The 21,892-nt window shown below is 34.2% G+C and overlaps 1 protein-coding gene across 1 annotated transcript; it reads right to left on the reverse strand.

The window, feature by feature from the left end:
* Nucleotides 1-574: 574 nt before the first annotated feature.
* Nucleotides 575-21,602, reverse strand: LOC105781177 (uncharacterized). Its single transcript, XM_052626300.1, has 2 exons — nucleotides 21,432-21,602; nucleotides 575-896 (listed from the first exon to the last, which is right to left on the reverse strand). Exons 1-2 carry the CDS (start codon nucleotides 21,445-21,447, stop codon nucleotides 679-681), a joined length of 234 nt encoding a protein of 77 aa, XP_052482260.1. The 5' UTR covers nucleotides 21,448-21,602; the 3' UTR covers nucleotides 575-678.
* Nucleotides 21,603-21,892: the final 290 nt, after the last annotated feature.

A 21,892-nucleotide genomic window follows, 5' to 3' on the forward strand; every position in this document is an offset into this window, starting at 1 on the left:
TGAGGGTATCCAATTTAATCGTTGGTATAGATTTTTCTGGCCTATAGAGATTTTTTTATGATTTTAGTGACTATTTTGCATCCGTCAATATATGATTTTCTTAGGGGCTATTTGATTCTACTTTTACGTGTTCTAGAGACTATGTGCTCTCCTATTTTTTTAATTAAACTTATAATATGATTATTCATTGTCTAATGGAATTGTTTTTACTTTTCTTTCTATAAAAATAATCTTTCAAAATTATTAGATCTTAAACGATTAATGTATATATATTCTTTGGACATGTTAATTATAAATGCATCATCATCAAGCGTTTGCCATGTAGACAAAAAAATAAAAAACTAAAAAACCAAGGTAGCATACGGAGGCCTGTTGAACAAATGGTTTTTGTTTCTAAAGTCTTTTGTTTGTATACAGTAATATTACTCTACTGGGAGCTTTAATATTTCAGATTTTTGCAAAGTCTGGGATGCAAGACTTGTAATCATGGTTTGGATTTGTTAGTTGTTTGCATAAATAAGTTATTTCCATGTTTTAGCTATTTAAAAGAATTTCTTCGGGCAAAAGACAGCCATGAGATAAAAGAGATATTGCCATAAATTTTATTTAATTAGTCATGCATTACTTTACTATAAATAATACATGAACTTGGGCTTTTCCAGCAATACCATTCCTTATTTATTTATTGCCCTTTTCACTTGAATGCAGACCAGCAAAGTATCCCTGAGGGTTGCTCTCGAATGCGCCCCTCGATATAATGGCCGCACCTCCACTCCCCGGAGCTACCATCATTCCCGAAGCCCCACCTCCGCCTTTGGATGTGCTTCCTCCTCCAACATTTCCAGAGCCACCACCGCTGCCTCCGCAACCACCTTTGCTGCCACCGCCACTTCCACCTTTGCCACCACCCATTTGAATGCACAAGTTATAACAATGAATGAAATCTCAAAAACTGCGATATGATGAGCCAAGGAAGTGTGAATCGTTTCAATATTTATACCAGTACTAGTGGAGTAGTCAAACTCCACTTTAATTCACCTTAGTTATTATCTTCTTATATTAATTAAGCATGCTGTTTGCATAGATTAATGTAGCTTCATTTATTGATAATTTGGTGATTTTGACCAACTTTGGAACTACAATTTAATACTATGATCAAAAGTAAATACATTCATCAGCATTGAATTTATTTGATATTTTCCATTCAATTAAATAGGATTTTATCAATTTTAAATCAGTAATTTTTATTGTAAACAATTCAATCCACCAAATTTTAGCATCACAATTGATGATATTAGTATATAAGCAAAGCGTTGATCCTCAAGTTCATCTCTTTAGCATTCATTAATTTTACTCTTTTTAATTTCTTCAATGGTTTACTGTAAGCATTCATATTCATGCTTTAATGCACACTCTACAAGCTTGACCTTAAAACCGAGGAATTAGTGGAAAATTCTGTAAAATTAATGAAATATACATTGAATCTCTAAATTCATATGATTCCCTATGTTTGTTACTTTATTATATTCGGTTCAATCACCTAATTAACATTATAGTAATCATATTTTGTTTGGGTCAATTTTGGATTAATCTCTATTTAAATTTAAATATTATAATTTTTAGTGTAAATTATTCCATAATGTTTGCTAGTCTGATTTATTATTGGTTATGATTATTATTTTAATTATTGTGATATAGTACTAAACAAAAACAAAAAAGAAGGAAAAAGAAAATTCACAAAATGCTATCTATATATGTGTTTGAAGCTATATATATGTACAAATATTACATACTGGCCAGGAGCGAGCCGGCAGAAACCAAATCACCTTGGGATTTCGGCGGTAGCGACGGCGGCAATCCGACGACCAAAAATGAGAGTCTATTAGAGAATTTGATTTCAGATTAATTATTCAAAAATAATATTCTTTTAATAGACTTAATATTAAAGTGATTATCTTAATATTTAATTTAGTTAATGTTTATCTTGTAGATAAATATTCTATTAATTTATTAAAATTTAATATTTATCAAGATAAATATTAGATTAAATTTAATACTAAAGTGATTAAGTTTAATCGTAGTTGAACTCTCTAAACTCTCCCTATATAAAGAGAGTCTTGGGTCATTATTTTTCGCACACTTGATTACGAGAGAAAGTTGTAGAAACAAAATTCCATGAAGAATTTAGTTTAGAAAATTTCTAGAGATATTTTTTTAATTTACAACTTGGCCCAAAAGTTTAGAGAAATTGTGAAATTACCCCACTGATAATTTTTGGGTGAAATATTCTGGTTCGAAGCGAGCCCACACTCGACAAACATGAGCTTGAAGATAGTGGAGAAGACTATTCGGTCGAAGCGTTCATCCTAAACGAATAAAAAAGGTACAATTTTGATTAAATGTTTATTACTTTAGATTATCATAACCAAGTTCTTATTCTTGAAAAATAATTTAAAACTCTAGTTTTTCCCTAAATTTATTTGATGTTGTGTTTTCCAAACCCGATTCTCTAACAAAGAAACATGTGTAGCGCCCTACACTCGACTCGTTTGTTGGACCCAAATGCATTATGTCATATTTATTGCGAAGCTAATTTAGCTATCCCATTACATAATCTTAAAATTTACATCTTAATTATCATTCAAATTAGTTTAGTCGTCAATCATGCTCATACAAATGCATTTGTAATGTTTAGATTTCAAATTCTTCATGTCACGGGGTTATGTAAGGTTAAATTTTTTAGTTAGGATTCAAATTCGAACACAACTATCAAATTTCAATGTTGTGTCTCGAGGAAAAGGACTTCTTGTGTAACACCCTATACCCGGTCCGGTTGTCCGACCCGAGCTATAAGGTTGTCGAAATCTATTTTTTTGGAAAACGGGAGTCGACTTTAGGAAACGAAAATGGAGTCGCCACCGATCTTTTTTGAGGTGTGATCGGGTGACCTTGAGATTTTAATAAAACATTTTGATTTACTAAAATAACAATTTTGGTCTACGAAATTTGAGAAAACAGGTTCGGGAGTCGGTTGTGCACAAGGAAGGGCTAGCACCCTCGTAACGCCCAAAATTGGTATCGGATTGATTATTTAATGTCTTAGTGTCGAAAATTTGAAAAGATTTCAAAATACGATCCTTTTTAAAAGAAAATTTAAAATAAATTGAATTGGATGATATAAGACACTCTTATTTTGAAGAAGTAAAATGTCACACCTAGTGAGTTAGGGTGCAGCATTTCTAATCCTCAAAATTAAGTTTATCTTTTGACTTTTAAAACTCATACATTTAATTTTGAGAAGGATATTCAGTTATTTAGGTCAAATGAAAAATCAGAACCCAGTAAGTTAGGGTTCAATTTCTCAAAATTCACAAATACCGAATATTTCCTTTGTTTTTAGAAATCCTTAACTCAAGGTAACAAAATATCATATCCGGTGAGTTAGGACACAACATTTTCAAATCCTGAGAATAAACTTTTATTTAAAATCTATATGATTTTATTGAAAAAGGGTACTCGATTATCTAAATTTAACGAGAAAAATTGAAGCCCAGTAAGTTAGGGCAAAATCTTCTCGAGAATCTTTGGATACCAAGTGTTTTGAAAACTTATGGATAAAATGATTTTAGTGTTTTAATCAAATGCGATCTTTTAAACAAACGTAGTGCAATTGAATGATGACGTACAACGCAAAAGGATGATTTGTAAACAAAATATACTCTAACGAATGACAAATAATCAATAAATACAAATAAACAATACCATACATATAAGAGCAATAATCACATGTAAATATTAACATCAACATTTGAAAGCTAATGACCTAAAAGCCTATCACAAATAAAATATAGCAATTTTAAAATAACTAAAAAAGTAGCATGAGAGAAGAGAAATTTGAAATTATACAAAATACACGTATATAAAAATTTAAAAGAAGTAGTTAATGTGAAGACTTGAAATAATTTAAAATAGAATTAAAATGAATAATAATATCTAAGTGAATTTTAAAGTAAGTATTATAAGAAGAAAATCAAAATAAATAAAACCCAAAATAATACACATATATTAATCTAAAGAGGTAATACATATGAGATGAAATACTCAATATAGATAATAATAATAATATATATATATATATATATAACAATATGTGTAAAAGTTGAAATAAGTAAAATTTATTAAAATAGGCCTTTTAAAAGAAATAAATTAGATATTTATGAAGATAGATTTAAACAAATATATACAAATAAGTTAAAGAAAGAACTTAAAATAAATGGTTTTAATAATATGAAATCCATAACATACAACATGAAAATAATTTGATATAAATTACGTATTATAAAAGAAAACCATTTAAAAAAAATTCTATTGGATTAAAATAAAAATATCAAATAATTCATTATGAAATTAAATAATAATATACGATAATAATATAAAAACTTAAAATAATAGTACATAATAGAAATAAATAATATATATAAAAGGTTAGGTAAATTGATAATAATAATAATAATAATAATAATAATAATAATAGTAGTAATAATAATAATAATAATAATAATAATAATAATAATAATAATAATAATAACAACAAGAGTATTAAACTAATTAATTTAATAGCAAAAAAAACAAAAGGACTAATTTGAAATTAAAACAGAAATTTAAGGGAAAATTTGAAATAAATAAAAGGATATGCACCACATAGATCGCACGAATAACAGGGAGGGACCAAAAGGGAAATTAATCCCGGCCCTCCAAAACGCCGCATTCCATCATGGACCACAAAGAAAACAGTAGAAAATTATATGGCCAAAATTATAAAAACAAAAGGGCAGATTAAACCACAACACAATAGCAGATGGACTTGGCGCGCAATTATCCCTCCCAATACCAAAACGCGGATCTAGCCGTATCTAGGTTGGGTCATCGGGTACAGGCCATTAAACGACGTCGTTTTGATGCCAATGCAGGAGGCCCTAAACAACGTCCTTTAAAGAGAGTTAGAAAACTAAAAAAAAAACCTAAAATAGATGTGTTTTATCAGACTAAAACCATCAAACAGAAAAACCTAAATCTCTGCCCCTTTTTCTTACCGTTTCGAAACCCAAAATCCCCCTTTCCACCCCGATTGAGACGAAGTGAAGGAGGACTCCAACGGCGCGCTCACAAGGTAAGTCCCTTTCCCTCTTTTCTATTTCTTTTCACACACAATCAATCAAATATACAAAAGAAAAGCAGCAAAAATAAAAAAACTCCAATCACCTTAAAAATCTGATTTGCTTTTGATGTTTTTGATCTTTTTATTGTATTGATTTTCGTATACCCCTCTCCTTTTTACAGAGTTGTATTTGGCTTTATATAGCCGAAATAACAGAAAAATGGAAAATGAAAAAAATAAAAAATCAATTCTATTATTTTCTTTGCTGTCATTTGGTTTCTTTGCTGTTTGTTGCAGGTGTGAGGCCAGCTGGAAGCGAGGCGCACGTGGGGGAGGCCAGCACGTCGTGGTGGCGCAGCACGCGCGAAGGGAAGCCTGGACTCGACTGTGGCGCAAGGATTTTCAGAAACCCTAGAAGCTTCTCGGGTGTTCCTCCGATTAGAGCTAGGGTTTGGGCTTGTAATTCGGGTTTGGGTTTGGGTAAATGGTTTGGGTTAGTGAATTTGGGCTTTGGGTTTGTATTGTATTTGGGCTGGTATCGGCTTTTGTAATTTGGACATTAACTGGACTTTATTATTATTTTTGTTTTTATTTATTAATTGGGCCAGTATGAATGGGCTATGACAGTTGTCCCTCTTTGCTCGTTGTCGTGTAACGGGAACAGGGTAAAGACTAAAGGTCCAATTGTGTCCGATCTTACCGAGCATTGAACAGGATTTGGTAGGGTAGTGATGAAAAAAATTGGGGAATAACCGCATGGTCGGGCAGTCACTCCATGGAGCTTTCCCGATTCCAACGCAACTTATGCTTTTGGAGTTTACGAACAAACTACGCGAGCCTCCCAATGAAGCCAACATAAATCCGATCCAAATAAAAAAATAAAAGGAAGTTTCATTATGGTGGTATACCAACCTCCAGTTCTAGAACTTCTAGTTGCAATCGAAGCATATAGATCCGTAAATAGATTTCTATGTATAGCCACTTTAGTCGTGCTCGTCGTTTCTCGAAAGTATCTTTTTTTCTGGGAACATGGTTAACCAGAAATTATTATGTTTACGATTCTTAATCCACTGATGTAAAAAATGCGTCAGTTTTCTATTCTCGTATGAGGCTGGAATGTTTATTAGCAACGAGTCGGCACGACCTGATTCATCATGCTCAAACATGAGCCGATCGTTCGTTAGGGACGGTTTATAGATCATCAAATTCCCACAAATGGAATGAAAAGTGGGTGCATGTAAATGATCGAGACAATATTCGCTTTAATCTATTCCACTGCAACGCCAAAGAAACAATATTTGCTACCTTTAGCTTTAATCTATTCCACTGCAACGCCAGGGAAATAAGATTTGCTACCTTCAGTCTTAATGTCAGGGAAACAAGATTCGTTGCCTTCAGCTTTAATCTACTCCGCTGCAACATCGGGAAACAAGATTTGCTACCTTTACCTTTAATCTATTCTAATGTAACGCCAAGGAGATAGGATTCGCTGCCTTCAGCTTTAATCCACTCCACTTCAGCTTTACTCTATTCCACTGCAACACTAGAGAAACAAGATTCGCTACTCTTAGCTTTAATCTGTTCTACTGCAACGCCAGGAAATAAGATTCATTGCCTTCAGTCTTAACGCCAGGGAGATAAGATTTGCTGCATTCGCTTTAATCTACTCCACTGCAACATCAGGGAAATAAGATTCGCTACCTTTAGCTTTAATCTATTCCACTGCAACGCCAAAGAGATAAGATTCACTGCCTTCAGTTTTAATTTGCTCCACTTCAGCTTTAATCTATTCCACTACAATGCCAAGGAAACAAGATTCGCTAATCTTAGCTTTAATCTGTTCTACTGCGACGGCAGGGAAATAAGATTCGCTGCCTTCAGCCTTAATGCCAAGGAGATAAGATTTGTTGCCTTTAGCTTGAATCTGCTTCACTACAACGTCAGGGAAATAAGATTTGCTACTTTTATCTTTAATCTGTTCCACTGCAACACCAAAGAAATAAGATTCGCTGCCTTCAGCTTTAATCCGCTCCACTTCAGCTCTAATCTATTCCACTGCAACGCTAGGGAAACAAGATTTGCTACCTTTAGCTTTAATCAATTCCACTGCAACGCCAGGGAAATAAGATTATTGGCTTTAATATGCTCCACTGCAACTTCAGGGAGATGAGATTTGCCATCTTCTTCAGTCCATCCCACTACAACTTTAGCAGTATAGGATTTGTGGTTTCACCGACCTGTTCTCTTGGAAACATGACCTGTTCGGCTGGTAACACTCATATCTTACTTAATCGGATTGCCTTTACTATAATCTTCAAGGTTCAATCCACTGTAATCTTAAAAGTTCAATCCATTGTCATTTTGGGACATAAAATCGGGCCATCCTGCTCCCACTGTAATTTAAGAGTATAAGATCTGGCTCTTTGTCAATCCTCTCCTACTACGATTGAAGGATAAATTATATGAATCTCTTTGGCCTTACACCATTCCCAATGTTCCATACCAAATGTTTATACACAATTGTAGAACTTTCTTCTTCAAGAAAACTTCTTCTTATCACTCGGTGATCATTGCTTCTTTGTTCATTAAAGTTTTGTCACCAACACGACATCTTTTCATCTTGTTCAATTAATGTTTTGACAATCAAATCCGAAGGGATAGTCTTAATTTAGACTTTTCCTTCTTAGATATTTCAACCTTTAAACTTGGTGCGTTCTAAACAATAGTCATGTTTCAGGTTCCTATATTATTTAAAACTTCTAGAGTAATATGCAAAACTTCCCTTGTGAAAGTATTATTAGTTCATTAATCATTATTCCAATGCAACATGCTTGCAAAAAGATCATAACAATGGATACAATAGAATTGATTTAGGAGTATGGCTCGAAATAAATAAATTATCAAGGACAGTAAGAATAAAAAGAGGAATTGATTGGGAACACATGTCTTGAAAAAAAATGAAGTATTCCAAGACAGCAAATTTAATGTAAATAGTATGAAGACTAGGTGCCCCAGATATCGTAGCTTGAACTTCTCTATACAAACTTTCTGAAGACCATTCTGAGTGTGACATGTGTTTAGGAGATCTACAGTAGTTTGTCGATGCCCCAAGATGTTGCCTACCATTTCATGTTGATTTAGGTATAGCAAGATCACCACATGCCCCAATTTGATCAAAATTTGAGCTGCTCTGATCACCTCATACCCCATTCGTATCCAAAATTTGAGCCACCCTTTTTGGGTTTTCAACTCAAATCCTTTTGGTCTCAAGGCGCCCTTTGCGGGTTTTCACTCCTTTTTTTATTTTCATTTTCATTTTTATATTTTTTATTACTCAAAGCGCCCTTTGTGGGTTTTCACCTTGGTCTGGTTTTTTTTGAACTTAAGCAGCCCTTTGTGGGTTTTAACTTTGGTCCCTCTCTCTTTCCTTAAGTGAAATACTTATTGACTGAGTCTGAGTTTATAGGATTTGGCAAGTTTTTACCATCCATCTCGCTCAAAATCAAAGCATCTCTAGAAAATGCCGTCTTTACAACATAAGGTCCTTCCCAAATTGGCATCCACTTCCCTCTAAAATCCTTTTGTAGAGGAAGGATCCTTTTCAACACTAGGTGCCCCTCGTGGAATTCTCTGGGACGAACTTTTTTGTTATAGGCTCGCATCATTCGTTTTTGATACATCTGACGATGATGAATAGCCTTTAGCCTTCTTCCTTCTATCAGGTTGAACTGATCATATCGAGATTGGATCTATTCGGCCTCGTCCAACTTTAATTCAGCTAATACCGGAGGGAAGAAATTTCAACTTCAATGGGTAAAACTGCCTCCATCCCATAAACCAAAAAAAAATGTGTTGCCCCGGTAGAAGTCCTGATAGATGTTCGATAGGCAAGAAGAGCAAATGGTAATTTCTCATGCCAATATTTGTAAGTTTAATTCATTTCCCCACAATTTTCTTGATATTTTTATTGGCCGCCTCCACTGCACCATTAATTTTTAGTTGATATGGTGACAAATTATGATGTCTAATCTTAAATTGACTGCAAACTTCCGCTATTGTGTTGTTGTTTAAATTCAGAGCATTGTCACATATGATTTATTTTTTCAAGAACTTGCTAACTACTGACTTCGTAACATTAGCATATGAAGCAGCTTCCACCCATTTAGTGAAATAGTTAATAACTACAAAAATGAAACGATGCCCATTAGAAGCCTTTAGCGATATTGGCCGATGACATCCATACCCCAAATGGAGAAAGGCCATGGAGAAGTCATAACGTGAAGAGGTGAAGGGCGTGCATGCATTTTGTTTCCATAAATTTGGCATTTATGGCACTTCTTGGCATAATTGATGCAATCTCCTTCAATGGTGGACCAGTAGTACCGAATCTCATAATCTATCCAGTCATTGTGAAACCATTGGCATGCGTTTTGCAGATACCTTCATGTACTTCCCCCAGGATTTTCTTGGCCTCTATAGAAGCCACGCATCTCAATAGTACTTGATCCTTTCCCTTTGCATAAAATCTCTCCATTTAGGACATAGTCAATGGCTAGTCTCCTCAATGTCCTCTTGTCATTCTCAGTTGCCTGATCAAGGTACTAGCGATTTTTCATATATTGCAGCATATCTTGGTACCAAGGATGGTCATCATTTTCCTCTTCCTTAATACTGTAGCAATGAGTCGGGGTCTTATAAATGATCATCTGAATAGGCTTCATATCATTTAGTTTGTTTACTTTGATCATGGAAGCTAGAGTAGCCAATGCATCATCCATCTTGTTTTCATCTCGTGGAAGATAACAAAAAGTGATGTCATCAAACTCATCAATCAACTTGAGAACCAACTTTCAATAACTAATTAATTTGGGATCTCTCGTTTCCCATTCCCCTTTGAGTTGGTATATCACCAATGCGGAATCTCCATATACTTTTAGCACTTTGATTGTTGGTTCTATGGCTGTACGGAATGCCCATAATGCACGCTTTATATTCTGCCATGTTATTTGTGCAATCAAAATCCAATTTGCTAGCAACAGGATAATGATCTCCACTTGGGGATATTAAAATTGCCCCAATTCCATTGCCCATAGGATTTTGAGCTCCGTCAAAGTTTAACTTCCAACTGCGATCCATTTGGGAATCCTCTTTAGTGGTTGCCACCTCGTTTGGGAAATCAAAATTCAACGGCTCGTAATCCTCCAAGGCTCTACTAGCTAGAAAATCCGCTATTGCACTCCCTTTCACGGCCTTCAGGCTTACATAAACTATATCAAATTCAGAAAGCAAGATCTGTCATCTAGCAATTCTCCCATTCAAAGCAGTCGACTCCATCATACACTTTAAGGGGTCTAACTTTGAAATCAACCAAGTTGCATGGTACAACATGTACTGCCTTAGCGTCCGGGTTGTCTTGACCAGGGCACAACATAATTTCCCAATAGGCGAGTATCTCATTTCACAATCGGTGAATTTCTTACTGAGATAGTATATCGCCCTTTCTCTCCTTCCCGTCTCATTATGCTGACCTAGCACACATCCCATGGAATTATCAAACACTGTTAAATACAATATCAACGGCCTATCCGGGCTAGGTGGTGACAACACTGGAGTATTGGACAACTAGTGTTTTATCTTGTCAAAAGCTTCCTGGCATTCTTCATCCCACACCTTTTAGAAGACAAAATATGGGGTCACATTTCTTGGTTAGTTTTGAGATGAATCGAGTAATGTAATTCAATCTTCCTACAAAACCTCAAACTTCTTTCTGAGTGCATGGTGGAGGTAAATCTCGTATCGCCTTGACTTTGTCTAGGTCGATCTCTATTCATTTTCCACTGACTACAAAGCCCAACAACTTTCCTAACCTGGCTCTAAAAGTGCATTTCGTTGAATTAAGCTTGAGCTGGAACTTTCTCAGTCTTAAGAATAATTTTTAGGACCTGCACATGTTCCTCTTCTGTTCTAGATTTTGCGATCATATCATCAATATAAACCTCGATTTCCTTGTGCATCATGTCACGAAACAAAGTTACAATGGCTCTTTGGTATGTTGCTCTCGTATTTTTTAATCTGAACGACATCACTTTATAGCAAAACGTTCCCCACAAGCTGATGAATGTAGTCTTTCTCATATCTAATTGTATCTAGAGAAGCCATCCATAACGGAAAACAATGAATAGCCTGCCGTAGTATCCACCAAAGTGTCAATGTGAGGTAATGAGAAATTATCTTTTGGGCTGGCCTTGTTCAAATCCTTGTAATCCACACATATTCGTACTTTCCCATATTTTTAGAGACTGTGACGATGTTGGCTACCCATTTGGAATATTTGACTTCTTGTAAAAACCCAACATCAAACTACTTTTTGACTTCCTCCTTTATTTTTAACACAATATCAGGCCTCATCCTCCTGAGCTTTTGCTGAACTAGCTTTCAATCCTCTCTTATAGGAATACGTTGCACTACAATGTCAGTGCTTAATCCGGGCATATCCTGGTATGACCATGCAAAGACATCTTTGAATTCTTGGATTAATTTAATGAGGTCTCACATTGTCTTTCCAAAATATCAGTTCCAATCTTCACCTCTTTTCCTTCTTCCAAGCTCACAATTTATATTGATTCCTTGTGAGGTAAGATTTGTTTTTCTTCCTATTCTACCATCCTTAACAAGTCCAGAGATAAACTATAGTCTACGTCATCTTCAAAGTCATGCGATCCCTCTAAACACATGTCTCGGTCAAAAGGAAATTCTTAGTTTATAGCAGCGTCACTCATGTCATTGATATCCAGGGACCTATTGTAGGTGCAAAAGAATATACAAAGAATGTATGAATTTATGAATAATTATTTGTACAGTATGATTATGAATGAATGAAAGCATGATTTGGAAGAAAATTAAAAATAATGAAAGAATCAAAATAACTACTCGTATGGAAAGAATGAAAGAATATTTGCTCAAAATGATTGTAAATATGTACTTCATTAATATAATGATGTTTGGACATGAGCCTATTTCACAAAGAGGTTCTTATCACTTCTAAGCTAAAAGCAATTTTTTTCGAACATTACTCTTAGTAAGCTCTAAATACTACAGACATTTCTTTTGCAGTCTAATTGCTTAGCATGCTCCCAAATTCATAAAGGCGTATATCTATCAAGGTCCCTAATTCAATTGTTTCTTCATGTATAGCATTGATATGAACATTTTCTAACATTTCTTTTATGCTTTCTTTCATCGGCATCTTCCTCTCATGGTAAATCATCCCCACTGACAAAAAGGTTATAGATATGTGGGGAATTATCATTGGTTCCCATTTAATTTCTTCCCTGCTTAGGCTGCTCTCCTTCTTTCTTGCCTCTTTTCAAACTCCTTCTTTCTCTGCCTAATATCCAGTCTGTACCCTAAGCCAAAACGATCTTGTTACATGATTGTACTATTTTATGAAGGTTTGTGCTAAATCCCTCCATGAACAAATCCTGGTACGGCTCAATTGATTGTACCATTTGGATGCTGCCCCTACCAAACTATCTTGGAAATAGTGTATTAGCAGTTGATCATTATTAACATAACCAGTCATCCTTCTGCAAAACATGGTGATGTGAGCCTCGGGGAAACTGGTTTCATTGTATTTTTCAAAGTCTGGCATTTTAAACTTGTAAGGAAGTACTAAGTCTGGAACCAAGCTCAGATATTTAGCATCGATTCCATGATGACTATCAGCACTTTCCAACGCTTTGAATTTTTCCTCCGACCACTTACATCTATCCTTGGCTGCTTTGGCAATTCCACCTTCACTTTTTCATTCTTAGCCACTTTATCAATGTTGGGTATAACAGGATTAATTGGGTTATCTCCTAGGTTTGAACCTGATCCACCTTAAAAGGTCATTGGCATTGAAACACCAGCCTGAAATTGTTGAGGCCTAATTGCACGGATGGTCTCCGCAGGTTCATCTCAGCTTGGGTCTGTACATTTGGTGGAGTTAAACCCAAAGGATACAGTGGCTCCTCACTATCTTCTCCAAGATTGGTCATAGGGCTCTTTCCCTTATCTACTCTTCCAGCTAATAATTGGGTCAACTGAGCCATCATATTTCTTTAAGATTCCAGCATCTTTTCTGCCATGTCTTGCTAAATTTTATCTAGTTTCTCTTGCATTTGTGTTTGTACCGATCTTGCATTTCCTTTTGAAGTTGTTCAAGCTTTTCTAATCTTTGATCCATGGTTCTCGACTTTTCTCGGGTATCGTAATAGTGTTTAGTTGGTAGGTTTTTGCTGGTTTCTAGAATAACTAAGGAATAATTTTATCCAATTAGGGCCTTTTAATAATCTTTAATGCATATGATGCAGTGCAATGCATGAAATGAATGTAGAAAGGTGTCAATTCTAATTCAATTTCTTTTAGAAAACTTTATTAGAAAACAAAATTCTTTACATAAAACATATTACAAATATGGCTTTGCCCTAATGCTCAAAGTTTTAACTTTCTTAAGCAACGAAGCTAACTCTTGACCCCGATCTGATTCTAACTCATACTTCACGCTTAACACGTCAGCCTGAATTGCCAATGTCTGTAAATGATTGGCTACCTCTCGAATCTGAGCCATGGCCTCGCCCATAATGTAATCTCTGTTCCTAATTTGATTCTGAGAATGGTGAAGTTGTTCCTTCCAACGTTCCTGATTTACCTCAAGAAGTTCCACCCGGAGCTCACAGCTTTGTAATACAAACTCTTGTTCTTCTATCTTCCCTTTCATTTCTTCAATCTTGTTCAAACTTGCCCTCAATTTAACCGCAAAATTACGAGTTCTATATTGATGAAATGACTTCTTGAGTTCTGCTACTCTAGCCTTTAATTCTTTTTTTTCATTTGGGTTTCTAACACATGCCTTTCTAGGGTTTCTTTCTATACCTGAGCCTCGTGGAATTTTCTCTCACACCGATCGTCTTTGTTTCTTTCCTCTTGCATCTCTTGTCACCACTATTCTGAAGTCTTCCCCAGCCCAACAGTTCTTATTGATCAACGCAACTTCTTGTAATCCGTCTTCAAACTATCAAGTCTTCTTCGGCTTTATTCTTTCCTTTCCTTAATTTTTCGGCCTCTAGCTTTTGAACATCACCATCTAATCTTAAATGCGTCTTTTCTTCCTCCAACTATTCTATCTATTTTTCAAGTTCTAGATTCCTTCTCTCAAAGTCTTGCTTTATAATTTCTAGTTCTGATGGGACCACTTGTAAGTACTCTTCCATCAGTTGAACACCTTCTAAATTTGGCTCAGGGATATTGTCATTAATTCTTTTACTCGACCATCCACTATACACGGGAGTCGTCATTGATCCTACAGCTAGCCTTTTCATTTGACAGGTCTGATTCCAAGCGTTAGAAATCTCCTTTACCCTTTTCTTGTAATTATCTCCTCGGTACGAAAACTCACACTGAGCTAACCCATGTGCTACTGGTACGAACTGTCTTGACTTGTATTACCTTAGTACGAGCAAAGGAGCATACCCAATGGCTCCCCAAATTCCAAGTAAAGGAACCCAATCAAAACTCCCACATCGATAAAGAATTTCGTCAGGAATCAACCAAGGAGCTTTCCACTCGACATCCTCTTCTTGAAGATTTTGGAGAAGCGCTATCCAATTTTCCTTTGATATATCATCCCTTCTTGGCGTGGCCACTATCTTTTTTAACGGGAATAATTCTTGAGAAAACTCGATAAGAAATTTTATCCACCTTCCGAAAGTGACTGTGAAACCAAGCTAGAAGCAACTGTGCACATCCTATAAATCTTCCCTCCCCGGTCCGTCTACATGCATTCAAATATCTAAATGTCTCAGCCAAGATTGAAGTAATAGGCGTGACCCCTTTATCAAGTCGATCAAAAAGAACTAAGACCGCCACATCAACATACCCTAATGCTCTAGGAAAGATCATCAATCCATAGATACTCAAAGCAAACATATCGACTTTCTTTTTCGCATCGGGATGTGCTAAAATCAAATCTCGTAAATTCTTCTATGGGATACATTTACACTCACCTTTTGCTTGATCCTAGCTGTAATCCACTGTTCACTCATTCCTATAATGTTCATCAATTTTTTCCAAAAGGCTGGGACATAAGCGACTTTGGAATAAGCTTTATCGACCTGAAACCCTGAACAACGTACTAGGCCTGTATATTCCTCTATAGTGGGCACTAAATCAACATTCCCAAAAGTAAAACAACTATATGCAGGGTTCCAATACTGAGCGATGGCTCAGAACAACTGCTCGTCTACCTTGATGTCTAATAAATATGGTAAGTCCCCATAATTATAGTAGAACAACTACTTCGTCTCATCACTCCACTGATCCCGTATCTCTTTTAATTCCTGAAGGTTATTTTACGTCACACTGATACGGATGTAGTCCCATAATTCTGATGTGTATCCCTTGGTTAAACTATCTCCTTTCTCTAATTGTGTTTTCTCTGACCATATATGAACAACGGCATTATCCTCCACTTTATCAAGAAATTTGTTTTCCATGACAAGCTCTCTAATTTAGTAATCAAACTTGAATCGACACTCTTTTGAATATGAAATGACATGCAAACATAGCAACAAAACACCACAAGTTAGTACAACATATAAACAAAACTCAAAGCAAATAAAAGAGAATTAAGCATCTATCCAAGTAGCCATTAAGCTTTGGAGTAGTTCTACCTAGGTTGGACTCTTAAGGTCTTCCACATACGATTTGGTTCTAAAGTTGAGGTACCCGAACCAGCAGATTCCTTGATCTTCGCCCATTATAGGCTCATATGAACCGAGTTCGATTTAGGGGAATACATTTCCCTATGGCTACACAGAAATAAAAATCTCACGAAGACATAGGTACGGATGTATCTCAAAAGTGATTCACTATCGTGCACGGAGGTGAAACCCTCACGAAGGAGTAGTTTCTCACTCCCACTTAAAAGGTAAGACTAAATAGTCTTTATGTAGTATGATGCGAAGATATTTTACGAAACTCAACCCACATAAATTACAACACAAACAAATGCAATGAGAGGATTGTAATTTTACAAATTAGATTTTCAACTTTCGACAATAAGATAGAAAACAATCGATTTTATGGCTTGACTCTCCAACAGTCCCCAGTGGTGTCGCCAAGCTGTCGAAACTATTTTTTTGAAAAACGGGAGTCGACTTTAGGAAACAAAAATGGAGTCACCACCGATCTTTTTCGAGGTGTGATCGGGTCACCTTCAGATTTTAATAAAACATTTTGATTTACTAAAATAACAATTTTGGTCTACGAAATTTGAGAAAGTAGGTTCGGGAGTCAGTTGCGCACAAGGAAGGGCTAGCACCCTCGTAACGGCCAAAATTGGTACCGAATTGATTATTTAATGTCTTAGTGTCGAAAATTTGAAAAGATTTTAAAATACAATCCTTTTTAAAAGAAAATTTTGAATAAATTGAATTGGATGATAAGACCCTCTTATTTTGAAGAAGCAAAATGTCACACCTAGTGAGTTAGGGTGCATCATTTCTAATCCTCGAAATTAAGTTTGTCTTTTGACTTTTAAAACTCATGAAATTAAGTTTGAGAAGGATATTGGGTTATTTAGGTCAAATGAAAAATCAGAACCCAGTAAGTTAGGGTTCAATTTCTCAAAATTCCCAAATACCGAATATTTCCTTTACTTTTAGAAATCCTTAACTCAAGGTAACAAAATGTCATATCAAGTGATTTAGATCACAACATTTTGAAATCCCGAGAGTAAATTTTTATTTAAAATCTGTATGATTTTATTGAAAAAGGGTACTCGATTATCTAATTTAACGAGAAAAATTGAAGCCCAGTAAGTTAGGGCACTACCTTCTCTAGAATCTTTGGATACCAAGTGTTTTGAAAACTTATGGATAAAATGATTTTAGTGTTTTAATCAAATGCAATCTTTTAAACAAACGTAGTGCAATTGAATGATGACATACAACACAAAAGTATGATTTGTAAACAAAATATACTCTAACGAATGACAAATAATCAATAAATACAAATAAACAATACCATACATATAAGAGCAATAATCACATGTAAATATTAACATCAACATTTGAAAGCTAATGACCTAAAAGCCTATCACAAATAAAATATAACAATTTTAAAATAACTAAAAAAGTAGCATGAGAGAAAAGAAATTTGAAATTATCAATATATATATACAAAATACAAGTATATAAAAATTTAAAAGAAGTAATTAATGTGAAGACTTGAAATAATTTAAAAATAGAATTAAAATGAATAATAATATCTAAGTGAATTTTAAAGTAAGTATTATAAGAAGAAAATCAAAATAAATAAAACCCAAAATAATACACATATATTAATCTAAATAGGTAATACATATGAGATGAAATACTCAATATAGATAATAATATATATAACAATATGTGTAAAAGTTGAAATAAGTAAAATTTATTAAAATAGGGTTTTAGAAGAAATAAATTAGATATTTATGAAGATAGATTTAAACAAATATATACAAATAAGTTAAAGAAAGAACTTAAAATTAATGGTTTTAATAATATGAAATCCATAACATACAACATGAAAATAATTTGATATAAATTACGTATTATAAAAGAAAACCATTTAAAAAATAAATTCTATCGATTAACATAAAATATAAAATAATTCATTATGAAATTAAATAATAATATATGATAATAATATAAAAAGCTGAAAATAATAGTACATAATAGAAATAAATAATATATATAAAAAGGTTAGGTAAATTGATAATAATAATAATAATAATAATAATAATAATAATAATAATAATAATAATAATAATAATAACAGTATTAAACTAATTAATTTAATAGCAAAAAAAATAACAAAAGGACTAATTTGAAATTAAAACAGAAATTTAGGGGCAAATCTGAAATAAATAAAATGATATGGACCACACTGAACACTCTAGTAACATGGAGAGACCAAAAGGGAAATTAATCCCTGCCCTCCAAAATGCCGCATTCCATCATGGACCGCAAAGAAACCAGTAAAAAATTATATGGCCAAAATTAAAATAACAAAAGGGGCCAAATTGAACCACAACACAAAAGCAGATGGACTTGGTGCGCAAATATCCCTCCCAATACCAAAATGCGTGGATCTAGCCGCATCTAGGTCGGGTCATCGGGTACAGGCCATTAACCGGCGTCGTTTCGAGGCAACTACAGTAGGCCTTAAACAACGTCATTTAAAGAGAGTTATAAAACTAAAAGAAACCCTAAAACAAAAGTGTTTTATTAGACTAAAACCATCAAACAAAAAAACCTAAATCTCTGCCCCTTTTTCTCACCGTTTCGAAACCCAAAATACCCCTTTCCACCCCGATTCAGACGAAGTGAAGGAGGACTCCAACGGCGCGCTCACACAGGTAAGTCCCTTGCCCTCTTTTCTATTTTTTTCACACACAATCAATCAAATAGAGAAAAGAAAAGCGGGAAAATAAAAAAAACTCCAATCACCTTAAAAACCTGATTTGCTTTTGAAGTTTTTGATCTTTTTTTGTATTGATTTTCGTATCCCCCTCTCCTTTTTACAGAGTTGTATTTGGCTTTATATAGCCGAAGTAACAGAAAAATAGAAAATGAAAAAAATAAAAAATCTATTATGTTATTTTCTTTGCTGTCATTCGGTTTCTTTCACTGTTGTTTGTTGCAGGTGTGACGCTAGCTGGAGGAGAGGCGTACGTGGGGGAGGCCGGCGCGTGGTGGTGGCGCAGCATACGTGCGAAGGGAAGCCTGGACTTGACTACATCGTAAGGATTTTCAGAAACCCTAGAAGCTTCTGGGGTATTCCTCTGATTTGAGCTAGGGTTTGGGCTTGTAATTCGGGTTTGGGTAAATGGTTTTGGGTTAGTGAATTTGGGCTTTGGGTTTGTATTGTATTTGGGCTGGTATCGGCTTTTGTAATTTGGACATTAACTGGACTTTATTATTTTTTACTTTTATTTATTAATTGGGCTGGCAAGAATGGGCTATGACAAAGGTATTACAACTATAAAACTTTAACATCATTCACAAAATTAATAGAAATAACCAAATAATTCATTTTACAATTATTTTTCGTGTTATCCAATAAAAACGAGACTTAAATCGAGCTTACAAAACATTTAAAATAAACTGGGAACAATTACGAATTGAAATGGAACTTTTACAAAATTTTGAGTAAAAACTGAAAACAAGTGTCACACAACCGTGTAGCTAGGTCGTGTGACAGAGCTCAGCCCGTGTGTCTCAAGAACATGGCCGTGTGTCCAAACTGTGTAACAAATGTGGCATCGTCTGCCAGTTTCAAATTTTCAAAAAATTTCCAGATTTTCGTGACCTTTCTCAGTATCTACGGGTTATAACACACACCTTACTGCCTCTGGGATGTCAACACTGAAGCAGCAATCCAAGTTCCTGCACACAACATCCACGACCAACCCAATTAGCAACAAATATCAAAAACGAAACTTGAATATGGTATTTACCACTTAATAAAACCAGCCCCTAAACTAGCATGGTCACTTACCCAGAAAAGAACTGGTTTCCCTAAAATCGACTTGTCGAAGTAAAAATCATTGCAGGATCCACCGTTGATAGAACAAAAAAAAGGATCAAAATTGAATATTAAAGAATAACTAAAACCCCTATTCGTCACACAAAAATGAATTAATTAACCTTACCACTAAAGAATGCACTTACGAGACTTACACTAGGACGAAAATACGAATTCCTTGCTCAAAAGACGACACCACAACAATAATACGCCAGGAAACAATAGTAGAGAAACGACAAAAGTGGAATAAAGTTTGAAATTGCAATTATGAAAACTCAACAAAAGAGAAAGGAAATGAATAGGGAAAAAGGACAGAGGGACTTTACAAAATTTTTAAAGAGAAAGGAAATGAACAAGTTTACAAATATATAGAGTTTTTCAAGACTTGCTAACATAATGAAGATCTATATCAATCCATATTAAAAGCAGCTAAACTTGTTAAATACAATAGAATAGTAATAAACAAGGTAAAGGAAGACTATTGGAAGCTAAGTCTTCAACATTCCAATTCAATCCAACTTTCTAAATCCAAGGGATTAGATATGCTCAAATCAATCTGATTTGATTCTCCAAATATCATTCCCTAAATGATACAATCTTAATTGATGGGCTAGATACAATCCACACTATCAACACAACCCGAAAATTTAATTTGGTAAATTGTCAATCACCAAAATATGAAAATTGTTCAGTTTGTTAGAGTGCTTCAGGAAGTGGGCACTTCTTTAAGCCCATCTCAATCATTCCATATTTTTTAACAACACAACCCTATAAAAGGGTATCACATAAAGAGATGCATCCTTATGAAAGGGTATCTTATGGAAAGATACATTTATTTAGTATCTATATAAAGAATGATTCTATTAACCATTTTTACTATTGTGATTGGAATGTTACGGATTTCGTTGTACTTTTGAGGCATTTAAGAAAAGTACTCTGCACGACAAAGCCATCAATTTTTACTAACCTTATTTTTTTTTTCTTATTTCAATGTTTTTTATTTATTTTTCTAACAATCTTAAAGCTTTTATATGATTTCATATGAAATTTCAATCTATGATTGTAATGACGGACAAGAGAAGAATAATAGGCTGTAATGGCCTTCAATTACTATTACAAGTAAGTCAACTAATTATTTTCAGTTTATTGTTGGAATCTTATTTCATATTGTTAAGAACAAAACTTTATTAATTAATACATTCTAAATGTTGCATTAAAATGGATAAATTTCCTTTTTAATGGAAAATTCTATGGTAATTTAAATGAATTTTCTTTGTGAATGCCCTTTGAGATTTGTTAATTGTGTGCGTTTGATTTTGGCTTTTGGATTTGCTGTCACTATAGAGAGGTAAGTATGTACTGACGAATAACTACTATTACTAAAAGATTATACAGAGATAAACCTATAGCGATGACTTCATTTGTGAGGGTATCCAATTTAATCGTTGGTATAGGTTTTTAACTATTTTGCATCCGTCAATATATGATTTTTTCGGCCTATAGAGATTTTTTATGATTTTAGTCACTATTTTGCATCCGTCAATATATGATTTTCTTATGGGGCTATTTGATTCTACTTTTACGTGCTCTAGAGACTATGTGCTCTCCTATTTTTTTAATTAAACTTATAATATGATTATTTCTTTGCCACCGCCACTTCCACCTTTGCCACCACCCATTTGAATGTACAAGTTATAACAATGAATGAAATCTCAAAAACTGCGATATGATGAGCCAAGGAAGTGTGAATCGTTTCAATATTTATACCAGTAGTAGTGGAGTAGTCAAACTCCACTTTAATTCACCTTAGTTATTATCTTCTTATATTAATTAAGCATGCTGTTTGCATAGATTAATGTAGCTTCATTTATTGATAATTTGGTGATTTTGACCAACTTTGGAACTACAATTTAATATTATAATCAAAAGTAAATACATTCATCAGCATTGAATTTATTTGATATTTTCCATTCAATTAAATAGGATTTTATCAATTTTAAATTAGTAATTTTTATTTTAAACAATTCAATCCACCAAGTTTTAGCATCAGGATTGATGATATTAGTATGTAAGCAGAGCGTTGATCCTCAAGTTCATCTCTTTAGCATTCATTAATTTTACTTT

Source organism: Gossypium raimondii, chromosome 13 (genome assembly GCF_025698545.1).
Source record: "Gossypium raimondii isolate GPD5lz chromosome 13, ASM2569854v1, whole genome shotgun sequence".
Taxonomy (NCBI): Eukaryota; Viridiplantae; Streptophyta; class Magnoliopsida; order Malvales; family Malvaceae; genus Gossypium; species Gossypium raimondii.